The sequence below is a fragment of the Ostrea edulis genome, chromosome 8 (genome assembly GCF_947568905.1).
Source record: "Ostrea edulis chromosome 8, xbOstEdul1.1, whole genome shotgun sequence".
Taxonomy (NCBI): Eukaryota; Metazoa; Mollusca; class Bivalvia; order Ostreida; family Ostreidae; genus Ostrea; species Ostrea edulis.
Window position 1 is genome coordinate 4,333,320 of NC_079171.1, and position 27,328 is coordinate 4,360,647.

At 36.4% G+C, this 27,328-nt stretch overlaps 2 protein-coding genes across 2 annotated transcripts; both read left to right on the forward strand.

The window, feature by feature from the left end:
• The first annotated feature begins 3,689 nt into the window (after window positions 1-3,689).
• Window positions 3,690-7,554, forward strand: LOC130046362 (uncharacterized). The gene is made up of 6 exons (XM_056146827.1): window positions 3,690-3,792; window positions 5,790-5,879; window positions 6,134-6,324; window positions 6,791-7,000; window positions 7,179-7,335; window positions 7,529-7,554. Exons 1-6 carry the CDS (start codon window positions 3,690-3,692, stop codon window positions 7,552-7,554), a joined length of 777 nt encoding a protein of 258 aa, XP_056002802.1.
• An 11,861-nt stretch (window positions 7,555-19,415) lies between these two features.
• LOC130049373 (uncharacterized) lies at window positions 19,416-21,338 on the forward strand. The gene has a single exon (XM_056146828.1). The coding sequence runs from the start codon at window positions 19,416-19,418 to the stop codon at window positions 21,336-21,338; it is 1,923 nt and encodes a 640-aa protein (XP_056002803.1).
• Window positions 21,339-27,328: the final 5,990 nt, after the last annotated feature.

The window sequence follows — 27,328 nt, forward strand, 5'->3', positions numbered from 1 at the left end:
AATGAGTGTTATAACGAACCATTTACTTATGGTGAGTTACTAAAAGCTGTAGAAAAATCTCACGTGGTTTGAGGATAAATCCAAGCACAATCGACATGAAACCTATATTCAAAATGCCTTTGTTAACAAAGACTATGTCGTCTCTATATTTTTAGCTCTTCTGAGCCAAAGGCTCAAAGAGCTAATGCTATGGCCATTTGTGCAGTCTGCGGTGTGCGTAAACTTTTTAGAAAAAGGGCTAGAACTCAAGAACCCCTATTACATACTAAATAGAGGGATGTGACCCTTTAACAAGGGGAGATAATCAGGAAAATACAAACAAAAGTAGTGGTTGCTAAAAAATCTTCTTCTCAAGAACCACAGGGCAGATTATCACCAAACTTACACATAAGAATGAGGATATGTTGTAGATTAAAAATTGTTCAAGGCATTACCCTGGGGCAAAGGGCGTGGTCTCAAGGTCACTTCAAAGTTGACCTAAATTTAATTTTTTTTTAAATTCCTTAAATCTTAGATATTTTAGTCATTATAAGGACTAGGATCATCAAATTTTGACAGTTGATGCATCTTAGGACCTTGTGTCAAGTTGTCTCAAAAGTAGGTCACGGTGACCTACTTTTTGAATTTTGCAGGTATTTATTTTAAAATTAATTTTGATGCATATCTTGGACACTTTGAAGCCTATGATCATCAAAACTTGTCAGTTGGTGGATCATGGGACCTTGAAATGTGTCAACTGAAAAATAGGTCACCGTGACCTACTTTCTGAATTTTATGGCTTATCATTTATAGATATATTTTAAGTTGTTATTTCAAATACCGAGAGGTTTAGAATCATCAAATCTTGATGCATCTTGAGGCCTTGAAACATATTTATAAAAAGTAGGTCACAGTGACCTACTTTCTGAATTTTGCAGATATTCAAATTTCACATTTTCAATTTTAGATGCTTATTTTGGGCACTGTAAAACCTAGGATCATCAAACTTTGTCAGTTGATGCGTCTTCAGTCTTCGGTTTGTGTCGACCAAAAAGTAGGTCACCGTGACCTACTTTTGGTATTTGACACCTAAATTACTATATTTCAGACACTATTTGACCTACAATCATCAAACTTTGTCAGTTGATGCATCTTGAGTCTTCGGAGTGTATCGACCAAAAAGTAGGTCACTGTGACCTACTTTTGGTATTTGACAGTTATATTTATATATTTCAAGTCACTAATTGACCTACAATCATCAAACTTTGACAGTTGATGCATCTTGAGTCAACAGAGTGTGTCGACCAAAAAGTAGGTCACCTTGACCTACTTTTGGAATTTGACGGCTATATTTATATATTTCAAATACTATTTGACCTACAGTCATCAAACTTTGTCAGTTGATGGGTCTTGCATGTTGGAAGGGTTTCGACCAAAAAGTAGGTCAACTTGACCTACTTTTGGAATTGGACACCTATATTTATATATTTCAGATACTATTTGACCTACAGTCATCAAACTTTGTCAGTTGATGCGTCTTGCATGTTCAAAGGGTGTTGACCAAAAAGTAGGTCACCTTGACCTACTTTTGGAATTGGACGGCTATATTTATATAATTCAGATACTATTTGACCTACAGTCATCAAATTTTGTCAGTTGTTGAGTCTTACATGTTTGAAGGGTGTTGACGAAAAAGTAGGTCACCTTGACCTAATTTTGGAATTGGACGGCTATATTTATATATTTCAGATACTATTTGACCTACAGTCATCAAACTTTGTCAGTTGATGGGTCTTGCATGTTCGGAGTTCGCTGACCAAAAAGTAGGTCACCATGACCTACGATTGGAATTTGACAGCTATATTTCAATATTCAGATACTAATTGGCTTAAAATCATTAAACTTTGTCAGTTGATATTTCTTGGTTTCTCAAAATGTGTAAACCAAAAAGTAGGTCACATTGACCTACTTTTTTTGAATTCTTAGGATTTAACTAAAGATTTAGAATACTAAGAGGCTAAGATTAGAAATGGTGGGGTTGTACAATTTATCAGAAGAGCGATTCTAGGCCCTTGGGCCTCTTGTTTTTTTTTTTCATTTAGAAAAAGCATACGATACCACATGGAAATACGGTATCTTAAAAATATCTGCATGATGTAGGTCTTAAAGGACATTTACCAAACATCATCAAGATTTTTTTAAGTAATAGGCATCTCAATGTTCGATTAGGATCTACATTTTTTAAGACAATTTCGAACAAAAAATGGGCGTGCCACAAGGTAGTGTTTTATCGGTTACATTATTTAGGCTAAAAACAAACAGTCTAGCTGATGTTCTTAAAAACGACTTCTATGGAAGTTTATATGTCGACGACTTTGTTCTCCGTTATAAATCTAAAAACATGAACTCCATTGAGCGAAAACTACAGTTATGTGTAAACAAATCCAAAATTGGGCTTAAGTAAATGGTTTTGAATTTTCCAAAACTAAAACTGTGTACATACATTTCTGTTCTAAGCGAAAACACCACGATGATCCTAAATTGCAATTAGATGATACTCCATATAAAGTTGTAAAAGAGTTTAAGTTCTTAGGTGTAATTTTTTATAATAAACTTTCTTTTATCCCTCATATAGCAATGCTCAAAGAGAAATGCACGAAAGCTCTTGATATAATCAGAGTTGTTGCAAATACAAAATGGGGAACAGAAAAAAATACACTTCTACATCTGTATCGCTCTCTAATGCGGTCTAAACTAGACTACGGCTGTATAGTATACCGTATATCAGGTCTAAACTAGACTACGGCTGTATAGTATACCGTATATCAGGTTTGTTCCGCGTGTCATAACCTAAAACAGCATATTAAATTTACACGAATCAAATTTTGCTATTTCAAAGTCATAGCGAAAATATAATTCGCTATTATTTAACCTTATGAAGTAATGGGGGGGGGGGGGGCAGCATTTGTACGTATAACTCTGTAAAAATTCAGTCACCGAAACGATTTACACGATTTTTGGGCTACTGTCGCAATTATAATCAAATCTCAATAAGGATGATATTACTGCTTCTCTGAATCCATTTCTGACGATTTCGGGTTTTGTTTGCATGTAATTATAGAGCTTTGGTTTGTCGGCCATTTTACCTCAAGTGGCGTCATGTGGGTGAGAGATATATCAACCTTCACCTCGTCAATTTCGGGAGACGCACTCAGCTGATCACACACCTGTGCTGCGTACCAGTTTTCAAAAACAATTTTTCACTTTTTTACACTCAAGTATATTGTAAATATGTACGATTTCGCAGTATAGTAACGTAAATCAATGTCCGTTAGCTGCAATAGTAGTGATGCAAAATATATATCGATAATTAATTTTCAGTTTAAAATAGCCATAAACCATGTACTGTTACATGTATGAGTAACTCAGATATAATAATCATACAATGACGGAAGCAAAGAGCGTGGTCCATTTAATAAGCTTGTCCTTTATCAAACACCGAGGCTTACATACCTGTTACCTGGCGCTTGTCGGAGGAAACACAGCACACTGAACACAGGACTTCCCCTGCACTATTCCACGTATGCTATACCACTCTATTCTAAAAACAAAACTTTGTATCAAATTTACGCGTATTTATTTTCCGCGATTCGGAAATCGTCGGAACAAAGCCAAAATTAGATACACTCGGAAAAAACCTGATATACGGTATGGTGCTGCAAGAACATCCTATATCAAAGCCCTCGATGCAATCCACGATCAAGGACTTCGACTGTGCACAGGAGCTTTCCGAACCTCTCCTGTGGATAGTTTGTATGTTGAGGCCAACGAACCACCGCTCGATCTACGTAGAATAAAAATCACCACACAACATATTGTTAATTAAAAGCTAACGTTAACAACCCTGTATTTAATTACGTTTTCCATCCGCAGTTTGAACATTTATATGACAAAAACAGAAGTGTACAAAATCAATCGGTCTACCAATTAAAAAGCATATACATGATTCTAACTTACCCTTGGACATCGTAAAACCCTCAGCACCTTCTGAAATACCACCATGGAAATTAATAAAACCCAAAATAGACACATCACTTTCTGAATATAAAAAAAATCTTAAACAAATTCCGTTATTCTCAAGCGAAAATTATCAGAAATAAAACAATGCAAACATTCTACAACTGACATCTATACAGATATTTCAAAACACCAAAATAAAGTTGCTGTTGCTGCTGTTATCACAAACGACGTTTTCAGCAGAAACCTATAAAAGGAAAATATGCATTTCATAATAAACTCATATGGCATCTGTTTTCACCAGTGTTTTTAACAGAAAATGTTCGTCAAATTGAAGATCCTTCTTATGCACAATTGCTTAACAGAGCACGTGTTGGTCTACTAACATCACATGCTGTAAAGGTGCTTTTGACTAGAGTTAATGTTAGAGATACTGACTGTTTACATATTTTTCCATTACGAAGAAATGTTGCAGAATATAACAGTTTAATGTTGACTGGTATGGATGAACATACATATTCTTTAATAGCAGAACATTATTTTAGTACAGCAGATATCAACCCAGGTGAAAATGTACCAAGTTATTTAATACCTACTGATGAGCGTGATGCTGGTGGACTTTTGCAAACATTACAAATTTCTGTAAATAGCAGAATAATGTTAATCAGAAACATTAATACAAAGGATGGACTAGTTAATGGTGCCATGGGTACTGTCTCTTCTTTTACTTGGATTGGAGAGGAAATAACAGAAATCAATGTTTTGTTTGATGATAGAAATGTTGGTCGTTTACATCAGTCATCATTTAACAATAGTAGTTCTATAAGTATAGAAAGATTTGAGCATCATTTTACAGTTTGTGGCAGACATATTGTTAGAAAACAGTTTCCCCTAATTCCAGCATGGGCCTGCACTATTCATAAAGTTCAAGGTTTATCTTTTTCTAAACTTGCTTTGGATATAGGCAGTAATATTTTTGAAAAAGGAATGGCATATGTCGCATTAAGTCGATTACGTACATTAGATGGACTTATCTTACTTAAGTTTGATCCAAAAGTTGTGGTACCTCCAGATGATGTTTTAGAGGAATATGAAAGATTAAGAAAATTTTTGTTTTTTTTTAGTATTTTCTTCAAAGTAAGATATTGTAATGTATTAGAGAGTGAAAATGGTGCAAAATATTTGACAATCTACATTATCTTCTTGTGACAAAAACTTTCATGTTTATTATCAAATTATTTCAGTTGTACAATGTTCTTTAAGATGAGTAGTGATTGATGAAAGATATCTATATATATATCTTCATGATTAAAAACTTCTTCAATACCTGTAATACATTAATTTATTCACTTGTGGTTAGAGACCTTTAGCACAAAATATGAACTGTTTATTCGCATGGATATAGAAATCTGAACTGTACCTTTCAATTAAATATCACAGATGCCTACGAGAATTTAACATTGTATATTACATATTACAAAGAGTGCAATATGCTTTGTATCATTCAATTCAGTATTCAAAATAAGTGCTAAAATTGGTCCTCACTATATTATACTGTGGTTAATATTTCAGATTGTTCATTCATTATGATAGTATAAGCAAAATACTTCTGAATTTGTGTGCAACTTCAGTGTACTTTCATGAGAACTTCAAAAGATTTATACAGAGATAATATTTCATGTTTTACCAGGGTGATGACAAAGTTAGTTTAAGTTTCAAAATCATCAAAAAACCAAGTGCTTTGCAGTCTTAAAAGAAAGGAGACTCCTTGGTGACATATTTCAATTTGGTAGCAGCCAACAAAGATGGTACTTATATTGTTCGAGTATATCTGAAGCACAGATATAATTTCATCAAAGAAGGAATGTCATACAGATTCACAGGTAAGAAACTAGCTGGGACATTGAGGCATCTAACATTTCAAGATACAACTATCAGAAATTATCCCCAGGTATATAAAGCACAGAAAATAATCAAAACAAATTAATTTCTTAGATTGCTCCATTTTATAAGACATGCATGTTCAAGATTTTGAAATTTAGGTGTATTAACATTTTTTATAACAGAGATGGCCAAATAACGATTGGTTTTACAAATTGTATTTAACATTGCTTTTTTTTTAATTCTTATTTTCCAGGTATGATTAAGGAAGGAGACACATTCTGGGCTGTCAGTACCACCACTATTGGTTGTATTGCTCCTCTGAAAAATGTCACCACATTGGACATGGAACTCCCTGAAAATGAGAAGCATGAAGGAGCATCTAGGTGTCTGAAGGATGCACTACATTGTCCTCACAAATCCACTGTTAAAGGGAAGGTTGTACAGGTATTATTTCCATGAGAGCTATTTTTATTCCCCCTCAAACAAAGTTTAGGAAAGGTATATTGGAATTGGGATGTCCGTCTGTCTGTAGACATGATTTTGTCCAGACATGTTCTTAGAGACTACTGCATGCATTTATCTGAAAATTTGTACTCTCATTCACCATATAAATATATGCACCTGGTATTTTCATCTTGATTGAACAATTTTTCTCCCTGTTTTATTAAGCTGTGGTTTAGTTGTTTATCATTCCTAAAAAAAAAAATACAATGAGCAATTAAATTTCACTGTTGATGTTAACAAATTGTAAACACCTTAAGATCCATAAAAAAAACTTCTGGTTACTTGGTATCTTTTCTAAAAATTCAAGTGGGGAGGTATTTGTCCATTTTGTGCAGTTCTGGTTTACCATTGTACTATTTCTCTATTCTTAATCAATTCTGTGAGTTTCCTGCAAATTATTTTATAGATCTCTCCACTTAAACGAAGGAGAAATGGTACCCTCGTCGTAAGGACTATCTCCATAAAAGACACTTCTGGTGTTGCAAAGATATGCCTTTTCGAATCTACAGCAGAAATGCAGTTCGAAAGGGATCAAATATTGCAAGTCACTTCCGTATATCCGACGATTTTTCAAGGTGCACAGCAACTGACAGGATCAGTCAGCACAAAATGCCAGGTACTACAGCAGCTACAAACAGTTTTACATTTATTTATATCCCTGTAACAAGTACCATGGAAATGCAGATTGATGCTTCAGTATTTTCACAATAGATGAATCTGCTTTTATATAATATACATTTTATAAATTACAGTTCTACTCTTTTACATTACTTGTATCTGACATCTTTTTTCAGTTTGTCCAGGATGATAATTTCAAAGATTTACCTGTTACAGAGAAATATTTTCTTGAGGATCATGATTTTGACATAGAAGAGGATCTTGCGGATGGGGAACCTTTTCAGATAAATATGATTTCTGATGCCTACAGATATTTGTGCTGTTCAAGTGAAGGTAAATGTTGAATTGCAGTAAAGTTTGTTTATAAGATTACATATACATCAACTCTTCAACTGTTCAAAAAACTTGTATTCAACCGAAGATTCAGAGAAGACTGCTTCAGTTAATTAAAGGAGTTCCCCTTATTGTTCCAATTTTTTTTTCATGGATAAATCTCATGATGAATTCTAATTTTTCCTTCTTGTAGGAGGTCGCAAAAAAAAAAATACTTGACAACAAATGCCCTATTTGTAGCAAGGAGTCCAACAACACATACGGATGCAGAATTACTGTAGAAGCAGAAAACTGCAATACAAATGTGTGCACTACAGCATCCCTATTCAATGATGATGTATGCTCTTTGTTCTCAATTGATCAGCATACTCTTGCCGGTTCTGATGACTTACTGTACAATTTGTCTCTGAAACTCCCGGTTCATTTTACAGCTAAAAGGGTAAACAACAAGTTCTATAACATGAAAAAAAATGTAAATCTTATCATGTGACCATCTTTTTGCCGTGAAAGTTTGCTGTTTGGTAATTTTATGTTTTTTGTATGATATGTAGATTTTACAAGGAGTTTTGTCTACTTTACAATATTTTATATTTCTCGCACTTAGAGAGAGTTTCAAAGCTTATTTCAATGATTTATGTACATTTGCATTCTTCAGGCAGCGTGAATACACATTTACAGTTGTGGCATCATTACCTATATGTTTAATAAGTAGATTTTACAAGGAGTTTAGTCCACTTTATCATATTTCATGAAATTGCATGTTTTACACAATTGTACATGTTCAATGCCTTTGTTTTGTCATGTATCATGTCAATGACTGCATAATGTTTTCTAAGGCACAGAATAATTTTTTTTTCTCTTTTCTATGTTTGCACGTTTATTGATCATTACGCAATTTCTTAGCATCTGAAATGTTAATATGTGCGTTAAAAATGTTTTCGTCTGGTAAAGTCTTTAATATAATGCATTTAAATCTTCTAGCATTCCATTAGTGTATCAACATGTTGACCTTTTATAAAATCCACAACAGTGTTATGATATTAACAGTGTTAAATATTTTTTTAATAACATGTTTATATAAGTTCTGTTATGAATATTCTGTTATAATTTTCCAGTTTTGAATTAATGACAATACTTTATACAACAAAATTCATATAAGTTATGAAATAGTAATACATGTACACTTATATTGCATGCTTGAAAATAATGCCATAAAAACATGTTTGTTGACTATTTACAAGTATACGATTTTAAATCCATTTTAAGGAAGGCGTAAGATGTGTACATTCCACATGCAAATGTTCAAGTTTTAAAATTCATATGTTTTAATTGTCAAAGATCATTGACATATTCATAATTATAAATTTTGGGTATATACATTGTACAATATTTCTTTGTTCTTTCTCATCCTCAAACAAATATTTTGATGATGAAACATTCCTATTATTTCAGTTTAATTTTCATATATATGAATGAAGATGACCCCACCCTCAATTTATATGTCCAAATTAGTGATGCAGTAATCACGCAAAATGCATATTTTTCCATCTTTTTTAACAGGGTAAAACATAAATAAACAGAAGTATATGTCAAAATCACATTTTCTTAGTAAACTGCATGATCAAAAAAGCTAACGTCCAAATGACTTAACATTTTTAAAAATATTGTGTTTATACATTATTTGCATTCATTTTGGGGAGTGTAACGAAGAGTTATTGCCCTTTCATTTTCTGTAATGAATAATTTAATGTACAAAATATTATCCCTTCAGCATTTCAACAACGCAAAACCTTTGCATCACGATATCTTTTTCTTTCTTTTGAAAGTATAGTACCACTTCTTTTCTTTTTACAATTTTGTATACTGATTTTGAAAAAAACAATAAACTTCTGCAGAAAGTCATGTGTTCTTCTTTTACTCAAATCCAAATAATTAAAAATGCTTAAAAAATTGGCTGCCGATTTGATGCTTTGCATCAAAATTATCTTGTGCTAACTTGTTCCCTTGAGAATTTTTCGTTTATTTTTCCGATATTGTAATTTACCCCTCGCACATTTCTATCATAATAGCGTTTTTTGCGATTTGCGTCTTTCCAGTCACATTTCTCACAATACCATATAATTCACTAAGGGGGTTTTCCAGGGTACGTATATATTCGATAGGTGTAGAAATACGCTGTTTTTCACGATTTACATTTTCTGTCAATAATTCAACTTGATTATTACACTTTGCGTTATTCATATTATAATCTATACCACAAAATGATATTGATTATTGAAGCTTAATTTCAGTTCAACTTAACTGCGCGATTTTTTTTTGTGCAAGTTCATATAAATATGTACTGCCATTATGTAACTCAACAGCAGTACCTAAATATTGAGAGCGTAATGAAGAACATTGTATTTTCAACCGCCGCGGTGGTCTAGGGGTAGAGCGTTCGACCCGCAAGTGGAAGGTTGGGCTTCGAATCCCGACCGCGACAGACTTAAGTTGTTAAAACTGGTAGTGACAGTTCCATCCCCAAACGCTCGGCATCAAGTGTGAATGTCACGGGTCATCGAAGATGACATTAAAAACGGATGTCTTGTGTCACAGTAGGTGTGACACGCTAAAGAACCATCACTTCTCAATGGCCGTAAGCGCCGAGCATAAACCTAAATTAAAAGCCCTTCACCGTTCTTGGTGACCTCTCTATATGAGTGCAAAAATTTAGAGAGAGACGTTAAACATGACGCATTGAATTAATATCGTGTTTTATATAACTTTACAAGTGATACAAATATCCCTTTTTTCTCTATATCCTTCCTGTACACTTCCTCAACATCTGACGGGTGTGACAGGGGATGCTTACTCCTCCTAGACACCTGCGCCCACCTCTGGTATATCCAGGGGTCCGTATTTGTCCAGCTCTCTATTTTGTATTGCATATAGTAGTTACGAGACTAATAACTGTTCGTTTTCTTCACCTTTCATCAAATGACATTTACCTCTGTTCTCAACAATTATAATACTGTGTTTATTACACTTAAAAGACTGAAAACTTAATAATGTTTTATAATCAAAATGACGATTTAGGATCAACTCATAACTCCTACACGGAATACAAAATAGAGAGTTGATGTTCTGCAAATACGTTCCACTAAATATGATAAATAGAATAAATATTGCAACATCAAAACAAAGACCTTTAATGTTAATCTAAATTATTTTGCATTCAAATATATTTGGTTGCTAAGCAACAACATTATAGCAAATGTTATCAAAAAGTCCTTCCCGTTTTCCCTCTCTAAATACAATGTATACAAATGTTCAAGTACGTACTTGTAATCACTAAATGTCTTTCTTCCTGTATCTTACATCTCTTAAAACAACATTCTTCCTTTCAACCTCTTATCTCAAACCCATTTTCCTGTCGTCGATAAAAACAGGAAACTTTAACATAAATATATCGAATATCAACTTTCAATCATTTGTATAAGTGAGAACTATCTATTATGTGTTTGGTCTGGGGTTGTTTTTTTTTGACAATACTATGACGGTGAAAGTCAATAAAGAAAAATTTTAAGACACAACTATTTTTTTGTATATCATATATTAAAAAATGTGCTTTTTATATTCAAGATCTTAGAACCTAATAAGTCTAACAATTACATCTAGTGTAAGTATTATACCAACGTATGACAAATACACCTAGTGTACGTATTATACCAAGGTCTGACAAATACATCTAGTGTAAGTATTATACCAAGGTCTGACAAATACATCTAGTGTAAGTATTATACCAAGGAATGACAAATACATCTAGTGTAAGTATTATACCAAGGAATGACAAATACATCTAGTGTAAGTATTATACCAAGGAATGACAAATACATCTAGTGTAAGTATTATACCAAGGTCTGACAAATACATCTAGTGTAAGTATTATACCAAGCTCTGACAAATACATCTAGTGTAAGTATTATATCAAAGTCTGACAAATACATCTAGTGTAAGTATTATACCAAGGTCTGACAAATACACCTAGTGTCAGTATTATACCAAGGAATGACAAATACATCTAGTGTAAGTATTATTCCAAGATCTGACAAATACATCAAGTGTAAGTATTATACCAACATTTGACAAATATACCTAGTGTAAGTATTATACCAATGTCTGACAAATACACCTAGTGTAAATATTATACCAAGGTCTGGTAAATACATCTAGTGTAAGTATTATACCAAGATCTGACAAATACACCTAGTGTAAGTATTATACCAACATTTGACAAATACACCTAGTGTAAATATTATACCAAGATCTGACAAATACATCAAGTGTAAGTATTATACCAACATTTGACAAATATACCTAGTGTAAGTATTATACCAACATCTGACAAATACATCTAGTGTAAGTATTATACCAAGATCTGACAAATACATCTAGTGTAAGTATTATACCAAGATCTGACAAATACATCTAGTGTAAGTATTATACCAATGTCTGACAAATACACCTAGTGTAAATATTATACAAAAATCTGACAAATACATCTAGTGTAAGTATTATACCAAGATCTGACAAATACATCTAGTGTAAGTATTATACCAAGATCTGACAAATACATCTAGTGTAAGTATTATACCAAGATCTGACGAATACATCTAGTGTAAGTATTATACCAAGGAATGACAAATACATCTAGTGTAAGTATTATACCAAGATCTGACAAATACATCTAGTGTAAGTATTATACCAAGATCTGACAAATACATCTAGTGTAAGTATTATACCAAGGTCTGACAAATACACCTAGTGTAAGTATTGTACATCTAGTGTAAGTATTGTACATCTAGTGTAAGTATTGTACATCTAGTGTAAGTATTGTACATCTAGTGTAAGTATTGTACACCTAGTGTAAGTATTGTACACCTAGTGTAAGTATTGTACACCTAGTGTAAGTATTGTACATCTAGTGTAAGTATTGTACATCTAGTGTAAGTATTGTACATCTAGTGTAAGTATTGTACACCTAGTGTAAGTATTGTACACCTAGTGTAAGTATTGTACACCTAGTGTAAGTATTGTACACCTAGTGTAAGTATTGTACACCTAGTGTAAGTATTGTACATCTAGTGTAAGTATTGTACATTTAGTGTAAGTAGGGACCTCCGTGGCCGAGTGGTTAGAGCATCGAGCTCAAAATCACACGGCCTCTCACCTCTGTCGGCGTGGGTTCGAATCCCGCCCGCGCCGGTAAGTGAGAAAGTTTCCCAGTTTACTTTTGGAAGGTCGGTGATCTCTTCCCAGGTACATTGTATCTGGGTTCTCTCTTCCACCAATAAAAAAAACTGGGCGCCACGAGATAACTGAAAAATTGTTGAGATACATAAAATTCTGAAAAAAAAAAGAGCACCGCAGCGGAATATGACTTACTAATCAGAGTGCCCTAACATTGATAATAAGATTTTGTTTGTCCTCAGGGATTGGTGTAAATGCAACGTATTGAATAGCTCCAATATCAAGTGTCCAGTTTATGAATTAATCATACATGCAATTGAATAGCTCCAATATCAAGTGTCCAGTTTATGAATTAATCATACATGCAATTGATGAAAGTAATGAACTATAGACATCATAGATTCGATGTTAATTGAGTGATTCAGATTCACGTGGGAGATTCGTAATATCTATCCTCAGCCACATGTGAGAACGTACTTCATAAATAAATCGTTTACAACACAATCAGAGTGGACTAGTTCGTGTCAGAAGGAGTAAACTTCAGCTATAACGTACAGAGTTGAACATATTTTGCGTAATATCTCGAAAATGTAAGGTATGACCAGGAATTCGTGAGAAATGGAAGTCGATATAAACTGTGGTGGTAGTGGAGGAGGGGTGGGGGGACTTTGGACTCCACACAGCTGTAATTGTGGAATAAACTTCAATTTCTAAAGATATACAATTTGTAGGCCAAAACAATCATTAAACTTATAATTCATTGATTAATTAAAGCGTGATTAACGTCCCTGTCAATCTTTTATTCATATGGAAACGTCTAAACTTATAATACATAGGGCTTCTGACACAAAATATCATCAGTGAACATTTATTGTAATTTTGTATTTTGACTGCAATATTTCTAAATAATTTTTTCCGTTAGAATTTTAGAATATATATATATATATATTAGGGAAGTCGTTGTGGCCGAGTGGACTTACGCACGGGTTTGACAATCTTGCTAGGCGGTGGGTGCCGTACGTCGCTGGTTCGACCCCGGGCTGGGGCGAAAATTTTCAGTACCTAGTTGTGATTATTTAGTGCTTTATATATATATATATATATACTTTTAGATTTAAAATCTTTCAGAAATTTATAATACACTAAAATTTCAGAGGAAAATATATCTCTAATTTATATTAATTCAGATGTGAAAATTCCTAATTACATGTATCAAAATAGTTCGTACACATTTGGTAGGGGGGTTAAAAATAATATTTTAAAGTTTGTTTTGAATTGAGATTTAAAATTGCCCTGTGGTTTCATGCTACGTTTAAAATCCGGGGTGGATGGATTTAGCAATGATTATTATTGTTTGTTTTCATATGCAAATAAAGATGCATGTACATTGAGTAACCCCCTCACTATATATACAAGTTTGCTCAGATTTTGTCAAAACCTTGTGAGTTCGAAGGAATATACACTATATTCTTTGCAATGAATGAAAACATATGGAAGCGGTTTTCTAAACTTATGCTTTTAAAAACGAAAATAATTGAAAGAAATGTCAACCCAAATCATTTCGTGGTAACAAGGTAGTTTTGATATAAGTTTAGAACATCTTAATATCAGTGAACAAATTGAAATTTAATAATTTAGCCTAGGATACTTATCTGAAGTGTGTAGCATTAATAGAAACATGACAAAAGCCAATTTCGACGATGCGATAATGAAGATCTACAAGACTGAAGACCGTCAATGGAAGTAAAACCTCGGGTCTTGTGATACCAACACCGGGATATGATGGGAATGATGTGAGAAAACATAAGACAACTAAACGACGAGATATCGGTAACGCTCTTTATATTCCCCGCGATTTGGTCTACTGTTGAACTTCCCTACGAATTGGTCTACTGTCGAAAACCCCGCGAATTGGTCTACCGTTGAAATTTCCCGCGAATTGGTCTACTGTCGAAATCCCCCGCGAATTAGTCTACCGTTGAAATTCCCCGCGAATTGGTCTACTGTTGAAATCCCCCGCAAATGGGTCTACTGTCGAAATCCCCCGCGAATTTGTCTACTGTCGAAAACCCCGCGAATTGGTCTACCGTTGAAATTTCCCGCGAATTGGTCTACTGTTGAAATCCCCCGCGAATTCGTCTACTGTTGAAATTCCCCGCGAATGGGTCTACTGTTGAAATTCCCCGCGAATGGGTCTACTGTTAAAATCCCCCGCAAATGGGTCTACTGTCGAAATCCCCCGCAAATGGGTCTACTGTCGAAATCCCCCGCGAATGGGTCTACTGTTGAAATTCCCCGCGAATGGGTCTACTGTCGAAATCCCCCGCAAATGGGTCTACTGTCGAAATCCCCCGCGAATGGGTCTACTGTTAAAATCCCCCGCGAATTGGTCTACTGTCGAAATCCCCCGCGGATTTGTCTACTGTCGAAATCCCCCGCGTATTACTTACTTACTTACTTAGGCCTGTCGTTCCGTGAGGAACATAGGCCATCTACGACAGTCCTCCAACGAACACGATTCTGGGCTGCTTTTGTGGCGTCATGCCAGGTCATGTCCTGCGCTTTTAGTTCTACTTCTGAGTCACGCCTCCAGGTGTTTCTTGGACGTCCCCTCTTTCTCTTACCCTGTGGGTTCCAGGTCAGGGCCTGGCGTGTGGTGCTGGAAGGTGGCTTCCTTAGGGTGTGTCCAATCCAGCCCCACTTCCTACGTCTGATTTGTATATCTATGGGTTCCTGCCCTGCTCTCTTCCATAGTTCTTCATTTGTGATCTTTTCAGGCCATCGGATGTTGAAGATGCGCCTGAGGCAGGTGTTGTAAAATGTCTGGATCTTCTGCAGGGTTGTTTTGGTCATTCTCCATGTCTCTGCTCCATACAGCAAGACGGACTTAACATTGGAGTTGAGGATCCGCAGTTTGGTAGTAATGCGTATGTTCTTTGAGGCCCATATGTTCTTTAGCATGGTAAACGCTGCTCGTGCCTTGCCGATTCTTGACTTGATGTCGCGGTCTGTGCCACCCTGTCTGTCCATCACACTCCCCAGGTAGATGAAAGACTCAACTTCTTTGATGGGCTCACCACCAACTGTGACTGGTAATCGGACAGTGGTGTTGATCTTCATCAATTCCGCGTATTGGTCTGCCGTTAAAATTCCCCGCGAATTGGTCTACTGTCGAAATCCCCCGCGGATTTGTCTACTGTCGAAATCCCCCGCGTATTGGTCTACCGTTAAAATTCCCCGCGAATTGGTCTACTGTTGAAATCCCCCGCGTATTGGTCTACCGTTAAAATTCCCCGCGAATTGGTCTACTGTTGAACTTCCCCGGGGATTGGTCTACTGTCGAAATCCCCCGCAAATTGGTCTACTGTTGAACTTCCCCGGGGATTGGTCTACTGTCGAAATCCCCCGCGAATTGGTCTACTGTTGAAATTCCCCGCTAATTGGTCTACTTGTCGTGTTACCTACCATGAAATGACTATCGTACGAATTATTACATACAATTTCCGTTGTCGATACCACATGCTTATGTTCACATCATGCGGACTGTTGTTTGTTTTGCCTACCACAGTGTAAGTTTATCAATATTTTGCATGTCTTTATGTATGAACAATTCATGGTTAATTGCACAGCGTATTTTCATGATCAATATCTGCATTGATTAAAGTTAACCGGTCGCGTCATCTCCAGGTCACTCATTCTTGGACAGGTCACGTAAACTTACATGTTGATATCTGTATCAATCTTTACATATTTGATGATGCATCGTAATTATAATTAGTCTGATGTATATCCAATCATTTCTTTAACTTGCTAATTTGAACTTAAGAATTATCTTGAAGTTATGGTCGCAATTAAAAACTATTGATCACATTTATGGTCATAAATTAAGATTTATTTTGTAAGTATGGAAAACACCTCCTGTCATGATTTGTGCGATTGTATTTTATTGAAGTGTTGATACCTTTTGCTCAATATTATTTCAAAGTGTTAATACTTGTTCAATGTTAATTCAGCTTTTCACTACATATTGTATGATCACCATACTGAATAAAGCGTCATCTACAAACACCGGGTGTTTACGATATTGAGCTTTACACTACTGTCGAAATCCCCCGCGAATTGGTCTACTGTCGAAATTCCCAGCGATTAGGTCTAATGTTGAACTTCCCCGCGAATTGGTCTACTGTTGAAATTCCCCGCGAATTGGTCTGCTGTCGAAATCGCCCACGAATTGGTCTACTGTTGAAATTCCCCGCGAAATGGTCTACTGTCGAAATTCCCCAAGTATTGATCTACTGTTGAACTTCCCCGCGAATTGGTCTACTGTCGATATTCCCCGTGAATTGGTCAACTGTCGATATTCCCTGCGAATTTGTCAACTGCCGGAAATTTCCCCCTCAATTTCTGAGTTATATTTTATTTTTCATCAAAGCCTGTTTTGTAGTCACTAAGAACGCACGTAAACAAAATACAGCAGATGGATACAAGAGACCGGCCGACGCAATATATACATACAGTTCTGACAGGTAGGACAGAATAGCAGCAGAATATGAATTACTAATCTGAGTGGCCTAACATTGATCATAAACTTTTGTTTGTCCTCAGGGATTGGTGTAAATTCAACGTATTGAATATCAATACTTTCAAATGCCCAGTTTATGAATTAATCATACATTCAATTAAACAGCGACACTTTCAAGTGCCCAGTTTATGAATCAATAATACATGTAATTTATGGATGTATTGAACAACAGATATCAAAGATTGCACATTAGCTGTGTGTTTCAGATTCATGTGGAAGATCTGTAACTTCTCCTATCCTCTATAACACGTGAGTATGTTGATCGTTAGTAAAATGTTTGTTTTTGACAACTTTATTTAGATTAAATGACAATAGACTTATCATGTGAGACATGATTTCGGTTTTAACTTAGATCCCACAATACCTGACTTTTGTTATGGAGAATGGTATGAAAATGTGGTTATAATGATAATAATTGACTGATTGTATATTTTTTAACGTCCCTCTCGAGTATCTTTCACTCATATGGAGACGTTGGTTAGAGTTAGGATGAGATCTTAGGTTATGGCAGCTGCTCCACATTGATTAATCTATAATAAACTCTTTAGAATTGTGTAAACTATCTCATTTGGTTGTATATTGTTCCATGTCCCTCTCGAGAATTTTTCACTCATATGGAGATGTCACCATTGCCGATGAAAGGCTGCAAATTTTAGGTCTATACTCTGCGTTTACGGCCTTTGAGCAGAGAGTGGTCTTTAATGTGTTACACCTACTGTGGCACGGGGCCTCAGGTTTGGGGGTTTCATCCGAAGGGCCGTCCAATTTTATTGCCTCTTACGGTAAACACGAAGTACTGGACACCTATTTTAAGCCATGTCCCAACGGGAAAAATATCTTGCAACTGCCCTTAAAAATAAATCGAGTATCCATTATTAAGCTAAGGGCTTATGGCGGGTGTGACCTGTCGACAGGGGATACTTCTCCTAGGCACATGATCCCACCTCCTGTATGTCCAGAGGTCCGTGTTTGCCCAACCCTCTAATTTGTATTGTTTATAGGAGTTATGAGATTGATCACTGTTCGTTATCTTCACTTTTCACGTATCAGATCAAAAATGTTAAGATAGCAAACAGTGATCTATTTAAGAACTAATGATCTTTAAAATTAAAAAAAAACAACCCATTTCTCGACCTCGGAGTTTGTCCTACAACATACATGAAACCAATAACTTTATTTCTATTCTACTACGGCTGAGATATATACAGTTGATTGTTTTCCTATGTAGCTACGAATTAGGTCACTTTGACGCTATGACAGTTTCCGAAACGGCCTACATAGATTTTTTGCTAACGATAAATGTGAGATGTAAGGGGTATTCTAAAGCTAGTTTGAGAAAAATATTTAAAGCATTTAATTTGATGCTAACGGATGAAAGGTGAAGACAACGAACAGTGACCAACCTCATAACTCCTATAAGTTGAATTATCATTCATCGACTTTATTTTTGCATTAGCACAATACGAAGTGCAAGCAAGATGAGTATCAATTTTCTCATAATCACTGATAACGTATATCGCAGAATAATGACCGCGGTATTCCTTTGATCTTTGCAATGACCGTGATAAAATATATCTTAATTCATATAAAGAATATAAATTTGTTGAATATGTCCTCTCAATTGTTCAAACAATATATAGTAAGTAAGGAAATGGGCTGTGGCTTGTTTTACGTTTATGTGAAGAGATATAAGGGATTTTCAAGAGAGAAAAATTGAAAACGTGACGTGTTTTTAGTCCTCTATTTTAATAAACAAACGGTTATTTGTAGACGGACAGTCAGGTATTTCTGCACGTGATTTCCTTCTAGGAGTTCTGAGATTGGTCATTGTTCATCTTCACCTTTTCACGTGATCATAAGCTGACGTCATGGGATAATACCATATTGGAAATGTGTGGTAGATCAGTCTTATTCAATTGAATTTGAGGTGCAATGTTACGTCAAAATTCTAGTGTATTTCACTATGGAAGACTCTTTACCTAATTGCCTATTGTTATCATTAGATAGGAGGTATAATACTTTACATCTCTTTGCAGGTTTACACACTGAAAAAAGATTGGCCAGAAGTGAGCGGAACATATGAGTGATAGCGACTTTTGATGATAAAATGAGATTTCTTGCGTTGTTTACGCTGTCCATTATATTTTTGCATCATCCTATCACAAAAAATTATTTTTCGTACTCCATGATCCATGTAAATATAAATATTACGAATCTCCTTACGCATTACATCAACGCCTGCGGGTTTGGATATTTATGCGATTATACAATGAACAGAAACTACAAACATGTGAAAGCGAGGTTCCCAAACTGCCCGCCGTGTCGATGTGACGATCTATGTTTCATCGATGGAAATTGCTGTCCCGATAAGTATTTCAATGCAAGAAATGAACTCCGGTCCGTATACTTGTCGGACAAAATGAAGGAAGAGGACGATATAAAGATGAATTTTATCGATAAATGTCCAGATGGCGCACCCGCAAAAGAGCAACAGGAATGTGAGAAAGACCTTACTCAGTTAGAGCGGTTGTTTTTACCGCCGTGTACGTCATCCATAGGTAAGAAAATCTACTGGAACAAGCACTGTGCTTTGTGTCATAAGGAACGGGAGGAGACACTGGACTTTTGGGGCTTGTACGTGAGCCGTGACTGCAGCGAACAATTGTTTTATCTGAGCTCATGGGAAGAAATCCTAACATATACAGAATCGTCAGGTTGTGTGATGCGCTACAATCCCCCGGGACAGATTCCCTCTTTATCCCCTTACGATGACGTATCAGACCACTGCAAAGACGGAAGCGACGGGGACATCACCAATGCATGTATGTCCAGCTATAATGTGAAATACAGAAGCTTTAGAAATATTTTTTGCGCCATGTGTAACCCGTTTTCAGATCTTGATAGAGCGGCCTTCATTTCCTCCTGTCATTACAATGGCCCGTCCCCGTCTCAGACAGATTCAGAGTGGCAGACATTGAAGTTTCTGTGTTACAGTTCCGAACTTTCCAGTCTCACTTACCCGTACAAAAACGTATTTTGTTATATGTGCAATGTGCGCTTTTCAGCACGACAAAAGGTTGAAGAAAACGTGGCACATTATGCTGATGGCACTCTCACTGTGCGACACAGTTTACATGGGGTGGGAAGATATGCGTTTAATGTTTACATTACAGAAGTAAACATTGATAATCTTACCTGGATATATGACGATATTAAATCTGTAGTTAGAGATATTGAGTTGAACAATTTGAGTGAAAGAGACTTGCGTCCGTATGGTGAACGTTCTCTGAACATTAGTCACCTGGCACGAGTTTATTACGCTTCGCTAGGTGCTCACTTCTGTGACATTTCCATAGTAAACGATGCATCACCTGTATATGGAATGTGTGCATGCGATCCATCATGTATCTTTGGGAGAGGCGAAATATGCTGTTTTGAGACAATGGTGAAGACGCCATACACTTGCCTACAGACATACGATGGAAACAGTTACCTTGTAATCAACGGTTGTAGCGATGAAAAGCTGAAGTCCCGAGATCCAATGAAATACACAGCTATGGAACACCTGTGTAACACTGAACTAGATTTCCCAGTTGTGATTAATAAGGTGTCGTATCGAAATATATTCTGCTTGTTATGTAACGAGCATACTTTCGCCGCAGCTACACCCTGGAGCTTTATACTGCGATGTCAAGCAGAAATACCTCTGTTATATCACATGACTATAATTCCAAATATAATCAAAGAAGCTAGGAAGCGAAGATGTATAGTAGATTTCGATACGTCAATGGCCTACCGGTGTTCAAATGAATTTACTCAATGTACATATTTCGACGACCAAAATATTGTTGAAGTTTGCGAGCATACCGGCTTCAAGTTTCTCAAACGTGGGGTGGAGTTCTGTGATATGTGTAGACAGCCGCCCCTCACACGGAAGTCGAACTGCACTCCGGAGAGTCCGTATTACAGTCCCGATTTACAATCTAAGTGCGCGGAATTTCCGGAGGTCAACCATTACGAATTTGGAGATTATAAAAACGTTTTCTGTTTCAAATGTAACGTTTTACGTGTTTCATATCCTGTTGACACTCAGGAAAAGGGAACTAAACACCCATTTATAGAAATCGAAAGACCCATGCAACTCATACTATCAAACCCAGCAAAACAAATGCAGGTACATCTCTTAATCTAGAAAAGAACTTGTAGAAACTTAAACTTAAACTTAAACAGCACACTAGTTCTAGGATATAAAGTGACGGAACCGCTTGTATCTTTTTGTAGACTAATATGATAATTCTGTAGAAATATCCCATCATCGCTAGCATATGGTGTTTATATCTCTTAACTGATTCAATACACATGAACTTGATCGGCGTACGATCAGTTTTTAAATCGAGACAGGCTACTGCAAAACAAGTTGATGGTGCAGGGTTTAAACAGTCTCGTTTAAAGTCAGCATTTCGCAAATTCTATAGTCGTTATAATGATTTAGTTTCCCAGTCTACAGGTGAAGCATAATTGACTCCTGACCCCAGAGGTACATCCAGGGATACGTGTTTGCCCAACTCTTTATTTTGTATTTTATCTTACCTGAGCTGAAGGTTCAAGTGAGCTTTTCTGGTCAAAATTTGTCCGTTGTCTGGCGACGGCGTAAACTTTTCATATTTTCATCTTTTTCTCCAAAACCAGCCAATTTCAACATAAAGGAATTAAAATTTAATGAACTAAGGAAAAAATAGCAATATAGCGAAAATACAAATTTCAAAATTGTTCTCCTAAATAAGAGGGCCAATCTCAACCAAAGGGCTTTCAAGTTTGTTCAAATGATGGGCCATGCCCCTTTCAAAGGGGAGATAATCCCAAAAATGCAAAATAGGGTGGGGTCCTTTAAAAATCTTCTCAAGAACCACTTGGCCAGGGAGCTGAAATTTACATGAAATCTTCCTCCTGACATAGTGCAGATTCAAGGTTTTAAACCATGACCCCTGGGGTAGAATTGGACCACAACAGGGGATCACAATTTTGCATACTAATCTATAGAAGAAAATCTTTAAACTTTTTCACAAGAACCATTGGACCAAGACGTTTACATTTGCCTGATAGCATTCGGACATTGTGCAGATTCATGTTTGTAAAAATCATACCCGGGGGAAGGGTGTGGCCACAATAGAGGATTGGAGTTTTACACGCAAATACATGCATTTAGGAAAAGTCTTTAAAATCTTCTTCTCAAGAACCAGTAGGCCAGTAAAGTAGAAATTTACATGAAAGTGTCCTGACATGGTGCAGATTCAGTTGTATTAACATAATGGGATGGGTAGGAAGGGGTCACAATAGGGGATCAAAGCTTTACATACAAATATATAGGGAGAAAATCTTTACAAATATTCTTCTCAAGAACCACTGGGCAAGGAAAGTACATATGTACATGAAAAATTCCTGACGTAGTGCAGATGCAAGTTTGTTAAAACCATGGCCCCAAGGGAGTAAGAAAATAGAAAATACAAAATATACTAAAAATCTTGTGAAGAATCACTGGGTCCGAAAATATTACATTTACATGAAAGTTTCCTTACATAGTGCAAAATCATAGTTGCAAGGGGTAGGATTGGGCCACAATGAAAGGTGAAGATAACGAACAGTGATCAATCTCATAACTCCTATACGGAATACAAAATAGATAATTGGACAAACACGGACCCCTGGACATACCAAAGGTGGGGTCAGGTGCCTAGGAGGAGTAAGCATCCCCTGTCGACTGGTCACACCCTCCGTAAGCCCTATATGGGATCAAAGTTTACATACTAATATATAGAGAAAATCTTTTAACATCTCAAGAACCATTGGGCCAAAAAGTTTACATAATTTACATACAAGCTTCCTGACATAGTGCACATTTAAGTTTGTAACAATCATGGCCCCGGGTGAAGTTGGGGCCACAATAGGGATCAAAGTTTAAGCATGCGAATATGTATGGACAATCTTTAGATATGGGCCAAGGTGACTCAGATGAGCGATGTGGCCCATGTGCCTATTCTAACCCGGATCCCCACGAGATTAACGGAGTTATGAAGTTGATCACTGCTATATTTAATTATACCCCCCGCAACAAGTTGTGGGGGGTATACTGGAATCGGGTTGTCCGTCTGTCTGTCCGTCCGTCCGTCTGTAGACGCAATGGTTTCCGGGCTCTAAAGCATTATCTTTTCCACCTACCGTCACCATATCATATATATGGACTACCCATGGGATGAAGATGTTCCCTATCGATTTTGGGGTCAAAGGTAAAGCGCACTGGACATCGAAGTAGCAATATGGTTTCCGGGCTCTAAAGCGTTATCCTTTCCACCTACCGTCACCATATCATACATATGGACTACCCATGGGATGAAGATGTTCCCTATCGATTTTGGGGTCAAAGGTCAAGGGCACTGGACATCGAAGTAGCAAGTAGCTCTAAAGCGTTATCCTTTCCACCTACAGTCACCATATCATACATATGGACTACCCATGGGATGAAGATGTTCCCTATCGATTTTGGGGTCAAAAGGTCAAAGGTCAAGCACACTGGACATCGAAGTAGCAATATGGTTCGGTTTGTCATGCCATTTGTTTTTTACACTCAGAAAAGAGGTAGTTTATACCTATTACCAACACCCTTTGGGAGATTGGGGTAAGCGGGGGGTATTCTTAGTGAGCATTCTTCACAGTACCTCTTGTTTTTCATGTATGTTTTTAAACACGTGTTCTTTAATTTCAGACGGGTGTATCATCGTGTTACCCAGGTCGGGGATGGTCAGGAAAAAGTTGTGAAGCCCTTCTGCAATACGTCACACGTGCAAAGTATATTCTTAACATGATATTAGACATTCACATAGGAAAATCTACCGACTTGCCATCACTACATATTCTGAAAGAGATTAAATCAACACTTGAGAAGCATGTTGAGAAGTACGTGGACAAAACGATGCCTGTTCTTTTGTTTAACCTTGACCTTTACCCTGTGGATGAAGAGAAGACGTCAGAGAAAGAGAAGGTTTTTAAAGTCATACTGGTCGTGGAATTTGAACTTGTAAATTTCGATAGAACTACCACCGAGAAGAATCTGTTTGATCTCCAAGATGTATTACTGGGGTTTAAGTATCAGATAACGAGATATTCGATAAACTTTGAAATAACTAGAAATACATTACCCGTGTCTTTAACGGAAGTGAGCATCCCGTACGGTCCCCGTTATCTATCGTACCTATCTCTTATCAACACGTACATACTGCAGGGCTCAAACTTCGTGTCTGAACTTTTATTCTGTGAACATAAAGTAATCAAAACTGGGTACCATTACGATAGCGCCTCGCTTTCGATCAAACTTGATAATGGATTGTTTATCCCATTAGGAGAGTTTATACAGCCGACAGGTGGCGTTATACATATCTGCAATTGTAATAACTTCAGCCATCCCTCTATACAAACTATTTTCGATAAGTTTGCTCAAGCCTCAGTCATAATACGATATATCTCTCTAGGACTATGCATCTGTTCCTTCCTGGTGATTAGTCTGATGATGTACTTCGGCAGGCTTCTGTCTTTATCGTTGACATATTTACGTATCCTTGTGTTGTTTATAACATTAGAGGAGGTCCTGTTGATCCTAGTTGATTATGTCGTTCCTTCACAGTCCGTCTGCTGTGTGTATAGTGTACTCCGGCATTATTTCGCTCTTCTCGTGGCCCTGTCGCTGTTCTTCTACGGAAAATCCGTTATTTACGAATTGAAATTTGCTGAAAAGGGCGATAACCCCATTCAGCATTTCTACAGAGTTATCGTTATATCTCCAATAGTAATCATTGTGACAAACTCAATTTGCCTTAAGGTTATAACAAACGATTTTGGATATTGTGATGGTTCAGGCGTCTGTTTCCTTCATGTCTTCCCATCTGTTATTCTTTCTCTCTATCTTCCTCGTTTTATCACACTGATAGGGCTCTGTGTTGAGTTTTATAAGGTACAGTTCCGTATTAACCGGATTCGATGCGCTCTGTTCTGTTTCCTGTCTGCAAACACGGTGTGTGAATGGGTTTTTGAAGCACTCTACCTCTTGAAATATGTCGAATCAAGTATTCTTAAGTCCATCCTATGTCTCTTCCTATCAGTTATAGTAATAGTTTGTATATCTTATTCGTATCTCACATCTCGTCGGCAAGCTTCCGCGCGAGATTCTCACGAAGATGATCAGGTTACAGCTACCAATACGTGAACGTTTTACTTGTCATTCTGGGGAAGCACATCTGTACCATCTAGATGGACACATGAAATATCCCAGGGGAAATACACGAAATATTCCAGGGCAAGCACATGGAATATTCCGGGGGAAGCACAGGGGCAATCCATGGGCAATTCATGAAATAAAACGGGGAAACTCATGAAATATTCCGTGAAAAACTGATGAAATATTCCGAGGAAAATACATTTAAAACTTATACGGTACCAATTTTGATGCACCAGATGCGCATTTCGACAAATAATGTCTTTTCAGTGATGCTCAACCAAAATGTTTGAAATACAACAGAGTAAACATATGAAATATAACGGGGCAAACGCATAAAACATTACGGGGCAAGCACATGGAATATTCCAGAGGAAACAAAATAAATATTCCAGGGGACGCACAGGAAATATAACGTGGTAAACATGACATATAACGGAGAAATACATCAAATATTCAGAGGGAAACACATGGAATATCCCAGGGAATATTCATGAAATATAACGGGGATACGCATATTGTGAGGGAAACACATGAAATATACCGAGGGAAATATCTTAAATGTAACATGGTAAACACTGAAAAATTCAAAGTTAGTAGTATTATCAGTAGGTATAACAGTACCTCAGAATGTAATATTATCAGTAGATATAACGGTTCAGTCAGAACGTAGTATTATCAGTAGATATAACGGTACCTCAGAATGTAATATTAGCAGTAGGTATAACGGTACCTCAGAATGTAGTATTATCAGTAGATATAACAGTTCCTCAGAATGTAATATTATCAGTAGATATAACGGTTCAGTCAGAACGTAGTATTATCAGTAGATATAACGGTACCTCAGAATGTAATATTAGCAGTAGACATAACAGCACCTCAGAATGTAGTATTAACAGTAGATATAACGGTACCTCAGAATGTAGTATTATCAGTAGATATAATGGTACAGTCAGAAGGTAGTATTATCAGTAGATATAATGGTACCTCAGAATGTAGTATTATCAGTAGGTATAACAGTACCTCAGACTTTAAACAATGTCATTAAATGTACAATTACTTCAACACGATTTAATAATAATGTCATTGAATGTACAATTACTTCAACACGATTTAATGTCCAATAATGATTTATTGGAGGGTTTTTTTTTTATTATACCGGTTTTACAACGCCAATGGAGAGCAGTAAATGTGTAGAAATAACAAAACTCGGATAAGAACGATAAATCACCGCTGTTCGTACTGACGCATTATCATAATGTTCACTTCTTAAGAGTTTTTATTCTTCAGTTCCCATCACAACTATTTTATGTAATACAATTACAAGCATTAAATCCATCCAATAATTACACGTTATTGATAGTCTTTGAAAGTTTCTCATATTGAGTTGTCTCTCTTAGATTAGTTTCCGATAAAACAAAGACGGGCACGTGATAATAGAACACGTAATCCAGAAATAAACACACACACACACACAAAACAATGTACTATAGTTATCTTGTTACTTAAGTACTGTTCGTTATCTTCACCTTTTCATCCACATGCAAGATGAAGATAACGGACAGTGATCAATTACATGTGTGTTATTGTTTTACGTGAGGTTGTAAATACCAGTGACTTAAGGACAGCGTGAAGCTGACAAAGAAAGCACATATTCAAATAACCAGTCATTTTGAATCATAACCTTAGACCTTGTGACTTTCATAGCAATGGATTATTTAGGGAGCACCAGTGTACAAAGTTTGATGTCTGTCAGGCAAAGGATTCTGCTCGTTATCTTCACCTTTCTCTTTACTGAGCGGACCGTATCTTATCCGGGCTCTGTTCATTATCTTCACCTTTCTCTTTACTGAGCGGACCGTATCTTATCCGGCTCTGTTCATTATCTTCACCTTGCTCTTTACTGAGCGGACCGTATC